Source organism: Nymphaea colorata, chromosome 4 (assembly GCF_008831285.2).
Source record: "Nymphaea colorata isolate Beijing-Zhang1983 chromosome 4, ASM883128v2, whole genome shotgun sequence".
Taxonomy (NCBI): domain Eukaryota; kingdom Viridiplantae; phylum Streptophyta; class Magnoliopsida; order Nymphaeales; family Nymphaeaceae; genus Nymphaea; species Nymphaea colorata.
The window spans coordinates 14063162-14080691 of NC_045141.1; the positions used below are offsets into that span (position 1 = coordinate 14063162).

Sequence of the window (17530 nt, forward strand, 5' to 3'; positions counted from 1 at the left end):
AACATACAACATGGATTTAAAATCTTTGCTCTTGAGATTTTAAGTTGTTTAAATTGATGATTTCCTAAAACATATCTTTTTATGCAGTCTCGAATAAAAAATCTCAAATTAAGATCGACTCAAAAATCCCAAATTAAGATCGGATGAGAAGACATTCCACCTTAAATCAGATCTTAGATCCATTAGGTGGAACAATTTATACAGCGTTGTACGACCCGAATGAACAAAAGGGTCCGGGTATGGCCTAGAATCATGACGTATCCGAACCTCTGGACTAAAATTGAATGCGGAGAACTAAGATCTGAACGGAACCGGTTCAGATTGCGGATGGACCCGACTTGTTTAGAAAATTCGCGTCTTCACGATGCAACGTGGTCAATCTTTATTGGATCTGCTTATGAACATCGATCCAGTTCACTTGGGAATTTCGGATCCATATCCAAATTTGACCATTAAGGAATCCTTATCTGTCTGTTCTCATTTCGGTGGGGCCCGCCTCCCAATAATATCCGAACCGCCTACTTATGCCTAAAAGGGCGTACGCTATGGGCAAGCAAAATAAATCCGGAACACTATTGAATATTCTAAAATCAAGCCCCATGACTATGCCGCCACCATTTGCCACGGGTGACCATGAACGGAACACGTGTTTGGTTCTGAATAGGTGGGCTTGATGTCAAGTGACGAACGGCTTTCACCTGCCCTATCCCGTCCAGCTCAGCAAAGGAATGAGTCGTCGTCGTTGAATTTTGAACCTTCTTCCAACACCGGGAAAATATAGCACGACGGGGCAATTTATTTCATTTATGACCTCTCTAATAGTCATAAATCCAAAAGCCGCACACTTTTAAACTTTTTATTTCAAGACATGATTTTGTAATCACGACGAGAAAGCTTGAGGAGAGCAACAAGAAGAAAAACTCAAACAACAAATAATATAGTTTGAAAAAATCGATCTAATGTCTTCAAATTCATGCCTTTCACATTCCCTTCTTACACTTGTGTTAACATCGCTCAGCTCTCTTGAATCTAACTTAATTAATATGTATATATAGAGAGAGAGACTGAATTTTATTCAGAATTGAATTCTCAAATCCAATACAATACCAAATTCAAATTTAGATTAATAATAAAGCCTCTTCTCATTTGCTAGTTCCAAGTTTGAGCAAGGAATTAGGCAACCTATGAATTTGGCGGCCCTACCCAAAAGCGTGGATACTATAACTGCTTCTTGGGTCGATGGAAACCCGCACAGAGAAATTCAGGAATGTTAGGTCACCTTCCTGTAATTATTGGCAAAATGTGAGCGCTGAAACTGAAATTGACTTACTAAAAATGATGAAAGTATTGAAAGAATGAAGAGAGTGGTACAGGCAAGAAGGGAGGAAGGAGGGAGGAGGGTGAGGAAGGCGTGGCCGAGTCAAACATCTGTCCATTTCCACCAATTCTCCCTCCAAAATCAGATGGTAGGCGGGCGGTGGCGCTGCTGCTGGTGGCGGTGGTCGTCGTCGTCGTAAGCGTAGGAGGTTGGGATTTGGAAGGAAGGGACAAGGGTGAGAAGCGGCACGTCGCCTGCCATTTCCGCTCCTCCTCGGACCGGAGATGGCGTCGGAAATCGTCGAGGTCGTGACGGAGGGAGGCGAGCAATCGGCTGCCAATGCCGGCGATGAGTCCCTTAAGAACGATGTTTACACTGCTGCGGCCTACGGCGATCTGGAGAAGTTGCAGAGACTCGTCGAGGTTGAAGGCTGTTCCGTCTCGGAGCCTGATGGGCTCGGCTACTACGCGTTGCAATGGGCGGCACTCAACAACCGCAGCGCCGCCGCTCGATACATACTCGAGGTGAGCCGCCCGATCGCAGGGTTCATGGCTTCTAGGGTTTTGATGATCTTCTCTTCTTCCTCTTGGGCAATTTTGTTCGGTCATTTTTTCTTGGGTCTCCCCTTATTTTGGTTCTTGATATTGCGCTGACCGTTGGGGGAACTGGCAATCGGGTTAGCACGGAGGAGACGTGAACGCCGCGGACCACACGGGGCAGACGGCGCTCCACTGGAGCGCGGTACGCGGGGCGATTCAGGTCGCGGAGATCTTACTTCAGGAAGGGGCTCGCCTCAACGCGGCGGACATGAACGGTTATCAGGTTAGGCGATTTCCTTGTTTCTGTTTTCTCTCTGCCCGTCGTTTTGTTTAGCGCTCTGACTTTGTTCTAGTAAGATAAGATTCCTGTTGCTTCGTAGTTGCGCAATTGCTTCCTGGCAGTGCCTTTGCGTACTTCTGTGCTGAAAAATTGCAGCACCGTCTGAACAATGGGCAATTGCCGAAGTTATGCTTGCTGCATAGGTTTTTTCTGTTTACTTGGCCGGACCATCGGCGGATAGAACAACCACTTGGGCATTCGTTTATAGTCACGCTTCTTCTCCTTCTTCAGTCCCTGCTCGTCCGATTGCTGAACGCAGTTCATCTGCGCTTAGAATTTGAAATTCTTCAATAGTCGTGTTGGTACTGTGTGCTGATCTGCAGCACATAGCACAATTTTTCGCTGCTTTTTGGGCTTCAAGACGAGGGAGGTTGTGCAAAAAGTAAATCGAATTTGTCTACCTGGCGTGTGTTATTTGATTCGTGGATACTAGTGGTGGCACTTTTTCGATAGCAAAACCGTCTAGTTAGTGAGAAGCACTTGCGTTTTGGACAGAAAGCAGCGATGTGATTTTTCAGTCCTGAATTTATGAAGGCACATGTTGGTTAGGCTATCCACCACTGTGCACTTCTGATGAACCTTCTGATGTTCATCACTTTGATCTGCAGCCTTTTTACTTGGACCATTTATTGCCTGTAGCTTGCTTCATTCATCTGATTTGTGGCGGCCGTTTTTCTCTCCTTTTGGATTTCATTGGCTTGGATCCTTTTTTCTGGGGAGTTATGCTTGCGCAACCATGACGTGAGTTCAATTGATGTGTTAAACTCTTCATCTTGATCAAAAATCATATTTTGGTTGAATCGATGAAGTTAACCGTCTCTTTCATACTGCATTATTACATTTCTTAGGAATTCTAGTCTAGCTCTACACATATAAAGAGAGTTAATGGGTCCTCTCAGTCATGGTCTCTCTTGATGTGTAACCTTTTTCCTTACTCTGTGCCTTTTGAGCATAATTAAGCTCTCTTTTCTCAAATTTGGTACTTTAATTTGACGACGTCTTCTTATTGACAACTATTCATGCTCTATAAGTCTCAGTTTTATATCCCTTTGTGGAGATTGCCTGTTGATTTCTTTCCTTGAGCTTTATTTGCCTAAAAATAAGGAGTTTGATGCTAGATGACACATGGTTGAGAGCCTTCCTTTCTTATTCATTTTCTCAGTGTTATCAGCATGTCATATAAAGGAGAAATCAGTTAATTTCTTTTGACATTTGTTAGGGCACAATTCATGTGGAGATGACAAAGCTAACTGGTTAATGAGAAGGACAAACCTTTTGTTCCATGGAAAGTGCTTTGGTCCTTGTTTGGAACGCTAGACTTTGACGTCTATTTCAGAAATGCCAATACTTCCTCCTACTTGGAGAGCTTTGACGCAGTTTTCTTGACTCCTAGTGTTGTTTGGGAGCACTCAGCTTGCAACTGTATAAGGACACCACCTCCTTCACCATCATTCACGTTCTCTCTTTTCCTTTTTTATGCACGAATCTAAGATGTTGTTGGCAACTGTATCCCCAAGGCCACCTGCTTTAGCAATAGAAGTTGGTACTAGGGCCTAAGTCTGTCTTGATTCAATGTGTCTCCCTGGAACTACAACTATGAGGAAGTGTTCTTGGATCAGAATAATTCCAGCTGGGTTTTGAAACCTTTCAATAACTTGCCGGGCAAATCATAGTCACAGTATGCCAACCACAATAGTACAGGTATAACAAATGGCCGGTCATGAAGGTGCTCAGGCATCCGTGTTAGTGGATATTTGCTGCCTGCATGCTCCATCTGGCTGCTTTTAGCTTGAGAGTGACTCAAGTGCTGATGATTTCATTGATTTGTTTTTTGGATAATATAGAGGAGATGATAGAGACTTACATTAAGGAGTTTATAAGCTGCAGGCAACTTTGTCTTTAAGGTGCATAGCCCATGAGAGCTATATGTTTTTTTAATATGATATGAACTTAATTGGTGGACATTTCAAACATACTCTCAGGCGTATTTTCTAAGCAGGTGCTCAATTCAACAGCAGCCCAAATATGTATAACAAAGACTACAGAGTACCCGATTTGATACATAAATTATCCTCTTCTTGATTTATCACTTTTTGTCAAAAGGAGTTATGTAGCGGGACCCTTAGGATGGAAGTAAACTACTGAATCACCCCACATTTTTGTTGAAATGCATAACCCACGATGATCGTTCTTGTCTTCTTGTGCAAGTTGTTCATGTATTTATTTTTTCTTTATCCAACTGATAGATGAACACACTTGCATATTCAGATAATGCATGCTGGTCATAGGTTATTGCATTCATGTGATGTGGATAACAATATATTTTGTTGTCTCCGTCTTAGATATGCCCATAAAGGGTGTTGTTCTGTTGTTGGCATCAAAGTTCAAGTGCATGTTGTTGATGGCTGTTTATCCTAACTGATGTTTTTTTCTCTGAATCTCAAGCTATCTACATCTTGCTATTTGTTAGTACAAAGAATAATGGCTCCTAGCCTCATACAGTTTCTGACAATTATTTAACTTTTTTCTTTTTAATTTCATGCAAGCCGAAGTCATCTTTGAGAATCTTAATGATACATTCTTTAATGCTGTATTTATGTTTTAATGTGAACTGTTTATAAGATTCCGACAAATAAATTCATTTTTTGGTCCATCTTTGTAGAGCAGATCAATTTAAGTTGACGGTGAAGAGAGTTTGTGATGGAATCTTCTTTATCCCTTCTTATTCCATCTTCGTTTGACTGAATGGTTCCATTCTGCTAATTTTAATTTGTCTCACTACCGTAGACACAAATCTGCATAAGTTTTTTCTGCATGCATTAGTGATGTCCTTTGTCCTTGTTGCAGACGGTGCATGTTGCAGCACAGTATGGGCAGACAGCTTTCTTGTATCACATTGTTATGAAATGGAATGCTGATAGTGATACCCCTGATAATGATGGAAGGAGTCCACTGCATTGGTACTTTGTGACTGCCTTTTCTGGAACTTTAAAATATTAATATAGTTAACAAATATATCATAAATATTTCATTTATGTTGGCTTCCTGTGGCACATGAAACAATTTGCGGAGATTTAGATTTCTTTTTTGTGGATGTATAAATGCATCTTCAATCTTCATATAATTTATTCTTCGCTGTTAGATAGACATCTTTAGAGCAGCAGTACATGGTTATCATACAAAATTGCTTTTCACCGATGCAAATCTCTTTACTGTTATTAGGTTTCAAATATCCTTTTTCTGCATGAACAGAGTTTTGGAAAATTGCAGTCAAAAGGATGATGTAGTGAGTAATGTCTTGAAGATACAAACACAGACGTATCCTGAAAAGGACTTGCAAAAAGAGCATTATTGCATGTCATTGTCAAGGGAAGATGTCTGTGGTGTATAATAAACTGATGTAGAAGGCTGACCCTATCGAACCATGATGCAGGTTTAAACTCCTTGCCTATATTGATGCCTCAATATCTTAGGTGGGATACATCTGTTCAACATCTAGTTTGGTTTTAGGAGTTGACATCATGATTGATGAAACAGATATCATGTGCGGAGGCATCGCTTCTCTAAGCTTGAGAAAGTGGAACTTCAACAGTTTTGAGAAAAATCAAACTTCTCTTGGAAGTAGAGATACTAACACCATATGTGGCCCAAGGGCGTTGAGACCAGTTGTTCCTGGAGCAGGTGTATGTTGCATCTAGACTGAAATTAGGTGGAAGTGTTCAATGTTGAAGTATTTGTGTGTTAGTGTACTAAGAGCAAGAAGGACACACCAGATCAAGGGAAACAAAGACTAGGTAGATTATTTAATATGTGCGAGGACAATGACCATCCAGATACATTTGACTTTCGGGATTTGTAATTCACTTGGGATGAGGTTCCAGGAAAGGTTGGAATTTGTGACAGCATATACCAGATCTGGGGTCAATGTCAATGATGCTACAAGCCTACAACCATGTTAGAAACATGGTTTTAACTTTTCACATCAAAAAGTAAATTTTTAAAAATTAGTTTGATGCTAAAATGAGGTTTCTAACATGGTTTTGGTGTAATACTGACAACCTGTTAAAAGTTCCACTAGGTATAAGAGCTACAAGCAATTGCAAGAAATGAAGGGTTGCCATCGGAAACTGAAATAGGTCACGAGCTACAAGCAACTGCTAGAAATGAAGGGTTGCCATCGGTAACTGAAATAGGTCACGAGCTACAAGCAATAGCTAGAAATGAAGGGTTGCCATTGGTAACAGAAATAGGTCATAGGCCACTTTCATAGTTGTCATGATTGTAGATAAGATTAAAATTTTAAGGACTGAATTGGGAGACTAATGATTTCCCTAGAACTTTTGAAATGTAAAAGTTGAATGAAGAGAAAGGTGGTTGTTTAAGCAAGGAGGTCTCTTTTTTGAACTTAACCTGTCATGGAAAGTCCCAAGCTTGGACCGCCTACCAACACTCATCATGAGACTGAGGAGAGTTCCAACTTCCAGGTAAAGAGCATTTTCATCTAGACAAAATAAATACTTATGGAAGTATTGACAGCAATAGTTCTTCATGGAGGCCCTTGTTCAGTGGGCTCTTGCCTCTTGGTGAGTGATTTGAGCTGGCTATCCCTGAGTTATCAACTTATCGGTAAACCAACTTGTATTTGCTAGACAATGCAACATCACGGGCTATCATTCTCGGTTAGAATGTCTTTGTGTCATAAATTTAGATTAGTTTAAATCCTTTTATCATTTTATGCCCAAAATTCAAAGATGCAAGATTATCTTCTCGATTAAGAGGACTTCATGTTGTAGGTTTTGATCCGTAAAGTTCTTTTATCACTTTATGCTTCAAATTCACTTAAAAGGAAAGTAGGAGAGATGGAGTTAAAACTTAAAGCTTTCCAAATTCACTCCAAATTCATGTTATCACTGCTTGCCATAAAACTCTCTTATAGTATAATTTGAAAAATTTTAAAAGGATAACACATATGTATGCAAAGTAGAGTTTCAACTTTCAACACCTAAAATAATATGCAAATATTTAAAATATGATAATATACAAATTATAAATGTAGCTATAAGTCTATAAGTGTGCATGCACGTGCACATCCTTTTAATGCATAATCACCTAAAATAAAAAAAAGGAAAGAAAACTGCACATTAATAGAAGAAGGAAAAAAAATAAAAAAATCTGTTTCAATATAAGGAAAAGCAAATAAGGAGGAAAAATGAACAAGAATTTAGGTTTGGGAAAACTTTTGACAACATAGTTGTTAACTATGTATGTATAATTGTATATATATGAGTGCACTTGCACACATGTATGCGCATGTGTGAAGACAGACCAGTGTTATCAGAATAATCCTGTATTGGCCTGATTCGCATTGAATTCATGGCAAACCGATTTGATTCAGTGATTAGACAGTGTCATGCTTCGTTTTTGAAGAATATTTAATTTTTATTATTTTAATTAATTTATGTATGTTTTTCATTTATATAATTTGTTGAAAGAGTGATTTTAATATATATATATATTTTACTTATTGACAACTGATTCTGATGAAATTTCTGTGTTGGTCAGTTCGGTAAAAATCTGAAGTTTTCTAGTCGTTGACAGGCATTAATATGAAATTGTAAATGAATTCTATGCATGTACATCATCAATATTATAGAGAATGCAGATGAGGGGGTCTTGATTGCATTCTTTAGGTACTATAGTAATGTCCATGGTGTTAGAGACATGTTCGGTTAACACGTTACCTGTATACCGAGTACAAACCTGCTTGAATAAGCGGTCTTCTCATCTCTGGCTTCTTTTGGTCTGCTTTTCTTGCTGAAGTTATTGAAGACAAAGTTGGATGTAACATTTCACAAGCTAATATAAATTTTCTGCATTATCTAGTTACAGACTTACAGTTTACATGGACGGTTGTCTCAGGTTACATATCGTCCGTTTACATTTTCTGTTCTCCAAGCAAAATTTCCATGTCACTCTTTCTGGCTTAAGATGTACCATTTACTGCTGTAGGCATCAGCTAGACCCAAGAGTATTCATTCTTTTCATGTCTTCATGTAGGGCTGCTTATAAAGGCTTTGCTGATTGCGTTCGACTGCTTTTATTTTTAGATGCTTTTCGGGGAAGACAAGATAAGGAAGGTATTGTAGTCTGGCTTTTATTGGTTTAAAAAAAATGATCTTGTTTCCATTGGTAAGCATAATTTATGCTGCATAAGCAAGTAGAACCTTTTTGTTGGTGAAGGATCTTTTACTCTTGTATCTTACAATATGCCATTAGGATGTACTCCACTTCACTGGGCTGCTATTAGGGGAAATCTAGAGGCATGCACAGTCTTAGTGCAAGCAAGTAGGGGGGAGGACTTGATGGTGACAGATAATACCGGCTTCACCCCAGCACAACTTGCATCAGAAAAGGGTCATCTGCAAGTCGCTTTTTTCCTTGTAGGTATTTCATAACTGCAGAACACATGATTCAGTAATGATTTTCCTGTTTAGCAAGTGTTGCTGTGTGTTTCTGATTTATACCAGATGGTGAATGCGACAGCCTTAATTTTTGACCAATGTTGTAAGAAGCGTAAGCTTCTTACAATTTGTGAACGACTCAAGGCGTTTTTTAAAAAAAACGCCTTGAGTTATAGGTGTGAGGCGAACGCATCCCTGAAGCGTGCGCCTCAAGTGCTTGAGGCGTACGCCTCCATATGTGGCACGTTCAGTGCTTGAGGCATATGCCTCAAGGCTTACGCTTCGATTAACACCTCGCTTCGACTCGCCTCATGAGAGGCTTAACGCCTCGCCTCGCTTCCTCGCCTTTTACAACATTGTTTTTGACTCCCTCTTTTATACACACACACACACACACCTACAAATAAAATTTATCTCAATTTTGGTCTGAATTTTGAGCACAAGATGTTGAGTCTTATGTATCAATTCATCATCAGCCCATCCTAAAAGTGAACTTATTGTATCCTTTACCATGGGAATTGGAGCTGGGAGAAATTCCTGTAACACACTGTGAGAATTTTAACTCCATGAGATGCTTTATGGTTGGATGCAGATTTCTGCATTAGTCTATGAGAACTAACTCCATTGCCAACAGATTAACTTTTGTACTCTCCTTGAGGTGTCAGAGTCTTTTATATAAGCCTATAAGGTCAATCATGCAAAGTTCTCTTTTAATCTTTAATCTAAGTGCTGGTATTTCCTGTAGTCATTATGTCATCTATGTAGAAAAAGGTGATAGTAATTCCATTGGTTTATAAATAATAATAGCAATAACTTCTATGCAACGCCAACATCATTGGGAAAAAATCGGTGAGGTTTTTCTCGGGTATTTTTCGGTGAAGCTATTTAACTCTGTAAAATCTCCTGAAAATGTCTGCAATTTTTAAAAAAATAGAAAAAAATCAAAAAATTATGTAAAAACAAACAACACAAAAAACCAAAACATGATTTTACATGCCACACCTTGAGAAGAAAAACAGAACTTGAAGCCTATTATAGAACTAGGCGTAAAGCTTGCTGCTCCTTTATTAAACAGTTAAAAGACAGGAACACATGTGGAGGTGAAGGGAAATCTACAAAGAAAATTTAAAAAGAAAGCGAGAAAAAAGAAAACCTACTGCAGGACTGCAGGTGGTTTCTTCTCCCTTCTCATATCTCCAACTTCTCTCCAAAGAGCAGCAACGCCAAAACCTATCATGGAGGGAAAAGATGGCTTAAAAGCCCTGATCCTCTATTCCCTTTTCTGATTTTATCATTAAAAAGAAGAATAGAGTTCAAAACTGCTCCTTTAAAACTTTTATTTACATAAACTACCCTTTTTAAAAAGGAATTGGAGCATGTGCAGTTTAAAGTTTTTTTTTTTTTAAATACCAAGAATGCCCCTGTTTGAGTGCATGTTTAAATAGAGACGAAAAAAGTGCTATAAAATCACATTTTTATTGTGATAAAACTGCGATGTATATTTTTTGGTGATGTTTTGAAAATATCGCGGTATTTTGCCATTTTTTAATGTTTTTCTTGTTTTCACTTTTCATCGTAAATATTGCGATATTTTTGAAAATATCGTGATATTTGTGGCTATGCTTCTAAGAAATTTAACCCACATTACCAATAGTCTTAAACTATTAAATGAGGCCTACTTTAACTGTAAGTTGTAACAATCCAGCTCACTCCCACACTGGGCCCATGCCTCTGGTGTGGTGAATCTCAACCCGCCCCCTAGCTGTTTCGGTTCCAGCCTTAAAAAGTGTTGGAACCAAGGTAACCAACTGCCTAACAACCTCAAGTCCTTTGGGATTCCTCACAATTTAGATGCAACTGGACTTTTTAAAGTGGGACATTACAATCCACTCCCTCAAGGCACACACATCCACGCGTATGGGTCCCTATGTTCGAGTGTTGAACCGGCTTTATTAATGTTGTAAGAACCCACTCCACCCCACACCACACCAGGTTTGTGTCCTTAGTTTGGTGGATCCGAACCTGCCCCTTAGCAGCTTTGGTTCATTAAGAATCAGAACAACCAACCACTTAACAACCTTTTTTTATAAGTCCTACAAAATTCCTCACATTTTTAGATACAAGATTATACTTTTCAAAGTGGGATGTTAATTAAAACCAATGTTTTTGTCTCCACACGAAGACCAATTTTTTGAGCGTTTGATTTTGACCAGTCTTGGGAGAACATACTATTCATATCCAATTTCTAGTACTCCATGGGGAACGAACTATTTATATCCAATTTCTGGTTTCTGCAGACGGTTGCGAATCTCATATTCTATAAGGCTATAACAAATGCTAGTAAAGTTGGTTCAGACTGGTTCAATTTTTTTTCTCTGGGTTGGGATTACTCATCTTATATCTTTAGATTCTGGACCAACTTCTCTAGCGTAAATAAGCAAAACCCAAAATTTGTCTCAGTTCTGATAGTTGCTCTGGGGGATCACTTTTTCCTGTTGTTTGGTTTCTATCAAATTGTTTGTCGCCTATTCCTTTTCGTCTGCACTTTGCCAGTAGCTTATGTTGGTTCTCTATGGTTGCCTGCATCTTGCACTAAAACAGCCTGTTGTACACAATCTTTATACTTTGAAGCTTGTGTTGGCTAATAACTTCAAATTTTCATGATGAACTTTTATCTTTGCAGTCAAATGCTAAAAGGGTGTTTGACAAACGGTGTGATGGGAACAGCCGCCTTGGGAAAATTAAGAGATTAGGTCTAGCACCTATTCTTTGGTGTATAATCATAGTTCTTCTTGTCACATACATCCACTCTGTTATTGCAAGTAGGTTACTGTGCATTTGTGAAAATCTTGTTCAGTCATTGTCCTTTCTTTCTAGTAATATATACTTATGCCTTTTCTTCTAATTGCAGCAACATCCCTTTTGAAGTTAACAGCTGTGATTGGACTTTTTGCCTGGCTTGGTGTTTTCTTTGCCACTGCTGGCCTTGTAATGTTTTACAGATGTAGCAGGTATGCTTTACAGCTCAATCTGTGATATGATTAGCTCATGGAATGAAGCTTGAAGAGTATTCTTCAAGAATTAAAATTAATTCATTCATTTACTTTAAAGTTTAATCTCGTCGCTGGAGGTGGTGAGGTACCTTATAAGCTCATATGCATCTCTTTCATGCATTAACGTATGATTTGTGATGGAAATCAACATGACTTGTTTGATCTGCTTCTAGAACTGCATGCTTAAGAAGATATTTGTTAAAACTTCTAGTATTGATAAAATTGGTGATTGCTACTTTCACGTCTAGGTGTCAGACAATTGGAGGCTTTTTATGATTCAGTAGGCCAATGTAATTCAGCACATATCTTAGTTGCCTGGCATTGCTAACTAGACTTCAGGTTCAATTCTAAAGCAGGATGTTTCTAAGCCCCTAAATATTATGCTAAATACTGCATCCTTGTTTGACACATTCTGGATGAATTGACCCTTAAGCCTACCTGACTATTACATGCGGTATACGCTACTTGTGCCAAGGCATTATCACAGCAAAGGTGTCTTATTCGAAAAAAACGCGTATAATATGCCAAAAAACAGTCTGCCGTAAAAAACCGCCAGAAAATAAAAATGTGAAAAAAACGCGTATTATACTCGTTTTTTTTTGCATTTTTTGTATTTTTATAATTTTCAGGATTTATTAAATGGTTTAATTTTTTTTAAAAACTTGCCGAGATATTCCCGAGATATACAACTTTGCCGTATTATACCCGAGAAATTTCTCGCTATATAATACCCGTACATGTTTTTTGTGACAATGTGCCAAGGTAAATCCGAGCAGAGTCCAGCTTTACTTGAAAGTGTAGTCACAAATATCAGTGGTATCTTGAAAATATTGCTATTTTATCATAAAAAAGAAGGAAACAACATTATAAAAAAAGCTTAATATCATTGCAATATGTTCTCCTTTCATAAAAGTTCCTTTGTTCATAGTATAGGAAAATAGTAGAAAAGCAATGAAGAAAATCAAGGGAAGAAAGAAAGGAAGGAAGAAGGGAAAAACTTAAAACGATGGAACGAATGAAGGAAAGAAAGGATGAAAGATGGAAAAGGAAGAAAATAAGAGAAAAGGAACTTTTAAAAGTTTTGTCTAATATTTAATATTCTTTTCTTTAATTCCTGAAGCTTTTCTGGGAAAAACCAACGCTTTGGAAAAAAAATTCTCAGAAGAACCTCTTAGAGAAATTTTCAAGAAGGTTACTGTATTATTTGATCAGCATGGTGGGGTTCTTTTGATTGATAACTATATAACTCGCACTTGAGTATGTGATCGTCTTTGCACTATTTCTCTGGAACACATTCTATTATTCTTTTCTGGTTCAAGTCTTCAAAGGTTCTGGGATAAATGGTCTTAAACTTCACAAAAAAATGAGGCTTCAGAAGTTCAGGAACTTGGGATTTAGAGTGAAGATGGGGCAACTCAGTCGTCACATGGAACTGGATGCAACAATATTGAGAATGAATTATCTCTCTTCATCTGTATCTGGGTGGTACCAAATATATGATGGAGTTACACCATAATCATCATAGATCAGCAAGAAGATAAGATTCTTTGAGAATGCATCACTTTGGGATTGGGTGTTCCAACTATTTGTTTAATCGATAGCAATTGTGATCTAGTTCTTGCAAATATACCAGTTCCAAGCAAAGAGTAATGCTATAGGTTCTATCCAATTGATTCTTCACAAATTAGCATCTGTAAGTTGTCAGGAGCATTTTAGCTATCTGAGAAGCCTATGATTAATAACAAGTCACCTACTTTGCTTCAGGAAAACCCATACATTCATTGAATTGGTTATTCTTACTGTTTCTAAATGTTAAAAGGCTCCAAAGAGTTCTATTCCATTTGACCATCCCAATAACTAGTCTGTCTTCTCCCTAGCAAATATTTCTGCTTGCCTTAATTTGCAACTTCCTTTTGTTTCATGATTAGGATCCTGCAATTGCATTTGACCATTCATGCATGTGGTTCTAAAGCAAAGATATGCACATTTATGCTTATGCATAGCGATATATCATCTTTTCCCTATGTTTATAGTGATGTATTGCCTGTTTTTTTCATATAGAAAGGATCCTGGTTACATAAGGACAAATGCACGTGGTCCCGGAAACCTTAAAGATGTTGATGTGAGTATTGCAACTTAAACATAGTTTAGGTGATCTTTTCTTTTCGCCTTTTGCAGATGAAACTTGTTTACCTTTGTTCTTCATCTTTCATCAATATTCTTGTTTATTTGAAAGTGCATGTATTATTTGTGTAAGCAAAATCTTGTTGTCTAGACATTTTGAATCAGCGAGATGGCTCTAGGTATCAGTTCAGCATTGCAATTTACATGATTAATGAACCTTTAAATAAAGGTTAAGTATTTAAGGCTTTAAGCTCATATTGTCATGAATCTGGAAGATGGTTCTGATTTTCGAAATTTATGTCATATATGCATAGCAACCTGTAAGAAGGTGCATGATCTATTGTAGAATCTTGAGACTCAGAACCATATGCAGATTGTTTCTCTTTTATGCTATTTCGCTATGGGTTTGCAAGGGCATTGAGCATGAATCCTTTTCTGATGGTAACGAGTCAAAGATTACAAACACTTGCTGCACCCATTAGCCTCTAAATATATTGCTACGTGCTGTTAGATAACTTTTTTTTGTGTTTGCTTGTGCATAATTTCCTGAGTTTCTGCCTAAAGTTCTATGTTGCTTTCTGAGTTAGGCCTGGACAGCTAGTACCCCTGTTCCATATATTTGTTAGTTCCTGGCTTACCTTGGAAAAGGTTGTGGGTAATGTGAGCTGACCTCAGTTTGATGCTCTGAATGCAAGACTGGACATGTGGCTGATTGGTGGAAATTAAATCATAACACGTTTGTCATATATTGCTAAAAAACATGTGTGCCAACCTGCTTGTTTGTGTCCTGAACATCCTAAGCCACTGCTACTGTATAGGCACAGAGCCTTCTAGGCTTTGCTTTCTATATGTTTTCACCACAACCCTGTTCTGTAGAATCTCTACATTTTTTCTTTTAAATATTTTGAACTGGATATCTGGAGCTTCATTGATTGTCTTGTAATTTTGTTTAATAGGAGCCATTATTGAAAACAGAACTAAATCATCCTGCATTACTTGCCGGAAATTGGTCACAGCTCTGCTCCACTTGCAAGGTTTTGTCTTCTCTTTTTGAATGGGTTTCTGTGACATTCTTTTGGCCAGTTGAGATTCGTATGTAAACCTTTCTTGTATCTGAACAGATAGTCAGACCTCTGCGATCAAAGCATTGCACCACATGCGACCGTTGTGTTCAACAGTTTGATCATCATTGTCCTTGGGTATCAAATTGCATTGGCAAGGTAAGTTTAGTTGTATTTTTGTCAATCTTATTTTCTCATGGGATTATGTTTTGGCTTCAAATGTGGCTTTTTATCGATTCCTATCCGCTTGATGATGTTCCACAGAGAAACAAATGGGATTTCTTAATGTTTCTTATTCTGGAAACTATTGCCATGCTGGTAACTGGTGTTATAACTTCAATAAGTATGTATCATACCTTTTCCCTTCATTTGCCTTTTGTTGTGTTTAGATATTTTATCATCGATGTTGCTTGCCTGTCAAAAAACTAAGGTTTCCATGTCAAGCAGGAATCTTTTCTGATCCATTTTCTCCATCTTCATTTGGAGCATGGATGAGCCATGCTGGGACCCACCATCTTGGGGCAATATCATTTCTGATCGCAGATGTGTTTCTTTTTTTTGGTGTTGCAGTTTTGACCATTGTTCAGATTTCTCAGGTATCATTCTTGTCGTATACTTTCTACCCTAATCTTATATTTACCTTCATTAGCATTTCTTTTGAATGCACCAACTGCTGATTGTTAATTCAAGTGGAAAATAGTGTTCTGGAACAAATTCCACGTCATCACCTTGTCCCTCTCTTCCTTCTAATTTACAAAATTTTACTGCAAGAGTGGATTCTCCTTAACATCACTAAAATTTCCTTTTAAGTTCTGCATTCCCCCCTGTCGAAATGACTGTTGATTATGAAACAAGCAATGATAAATCGCCAACTATTGGAATGACCATATAAATTGTTATTTCTAATTTATGGAAAGTTCCTATGCTTCATCGACTTGCAAGTTTTGCTCGTTTCTTCCTTTGATGAGTGCCATTCAAGCTTCTGCAGGATTACTTAGCAAGTGCATTTGATACTCTTTCTTTCTCTCTGCAACTCCTTGTATTTTAGATCTCTCGCAACATCACTACGAATGAAATGGCAAATGCCATGCGCTACAGCTATCTGCGAGGGCCAGGAGGCAGATTCAGAAACCCATACGACCATGGTGTGTGGAAGAACTGTTCTGACTTCCTGATAAACGGATACAATGAAGATGTGGAGCGTCTAGAATGGCCTAGCCATTCTGAAGGCCCTAGCGTGATTCAAATGGCCAAAAATCCTGTAACTAGAGGTTCTGAAAATGGTTCGCAGAAAGGAAATGCCAACGGACACGTATGTGTGGATGTGGAATCCAGGAAGTCAAGAGTTCATGGGCACGCACACTCGTCTCATTGCAAAGACAACCATGAGAAGACGGAGTCAGTCCCTCTTGGTCTAGGTCTTGGTTTGGGAAGAAGTGGCATTTCTCATCAAAATGGTCGTGCTGTTGTAGCTTCATGATTTGCTGGCTGGCAGTGAAGTTAAGGGTTATGAGGCAAGATAGCTTTAACGTGTGCTGGGAGCGATTGCGGCTGTGCCATTTGTTTCACCATAGTCTCTGTATTAGTTATTCTTACCTGTGAAATGAAAAAGGAGTGGTTGTAGGTCCGGGGCAGTCATCTTTGGAATTATTGTTAGATCCACAGGGCTCGCTGTACCATGAGTGAGACTGGATTACCCAAATGAAAAAATCATGAATGTCTTGTTACGGGTTCCACTTGTTCCTAATCATATTCTTCCTTTGCACGTCATCTGCTCTTGGTTCTCCTGCTTTGCCGAAGTTTTATGCATAGTGAAATATTGCGGTTACTGGTTTTAGCTCAAGCATAAAAGATTTACTTTCAAATGTGAATCTTTTGTACATTAGGTCGGTCAAACACGCACGGTTGTTTAGCATGCTTAAATGAATTAAAATGCCCATAGGTGGATGTGTAATGCTGTCATTAGGCACACCCCTGCCAGTTTATTAATAATTGGAGAAACAGCAATGCCGAAGTTTTATTGTTCACTTGAAGATATGGAGTAATCTACCGTAGAAATAATCATACTTTCATTTACGTGAATTTGCCTGGAGGGATGCAGTCTAGTTGGTCAGATTGGCAGGCTTTGGCGCCAACTGACGTGCCAGGCTACTGACAACGGAACTACATGGTGGCACGGTAGGTTGGGTGAAGTTTTGGCATCCCTACTAGCTGCTGAATGGCTGCATTAGATCTTCCACCGTCACCGGCTCCGCCTCTGCGTTGGCCTTCCACTCAGGCCGCCTCTTCCGGCCGCTACCTGCTCCCTTTCATTTTCATATGAGTCGGTTCCCACCTCACGCAAATCGATCGATGGTCACCGGAGTAAGCAAGTCCTAACTCTCCTTCACCTCCTCCTTTAACCAAGCCATCCTTTTATCTCCATCTTTGTCGTTCTTGCTTTTCTTCTTCTTCTTCTTCTCTTGCTCCAATGGCCTATGGAGTATGGACTGCCATCATCTCCTTCTTCTTCTTATTCTGCTCCATTTCACTTACAATTGGCCAATCGCCCTTTCTTTTCTTTTGGTGTCTTCTTAATCGCCAACTTTAATATTGATCATTTCCATGGGTCCAACAATAGTTTGTGGGCCTCGG

The 17530-nt window shown here is 38.7% G+C and overlaps 1 protein-coding gene across 1 annotated transcript; it reads left to right on the forward strand.

Annotated features, from left to right (window-relative positions):
* The first annotated feature begins 1363 nt into the window (after positions 1–1363).
* Positions 1364–16666, forward strand: LOC116252665 (protein S-acyltransferase 24). The gene is made up of 13 exons (XM_031627087.2): positions 1364–1842; positions 2000–2140; positions 5045–5157; positions 8255–8334; positions 8474–8637; positions 11342–11480; positions 11570–11669; positions 13773–13833; positions 14792–14869; positions 14957–15055; positions 15161–15239; positions 15344–15492; positions 15945–16666. Exons 1-13 carry the CDS (start codon positions 1603–1605, stop codon positions 16374–16376), a joined length of 1875 nt encoding a protein of 624 aa, XP_031482947.1. The 5' UTR covers positions 1364–1602; the 3' UTR covers positions 16377–16666.
* Positions 16667–17530: the final 864 nt, after the last annotated feature.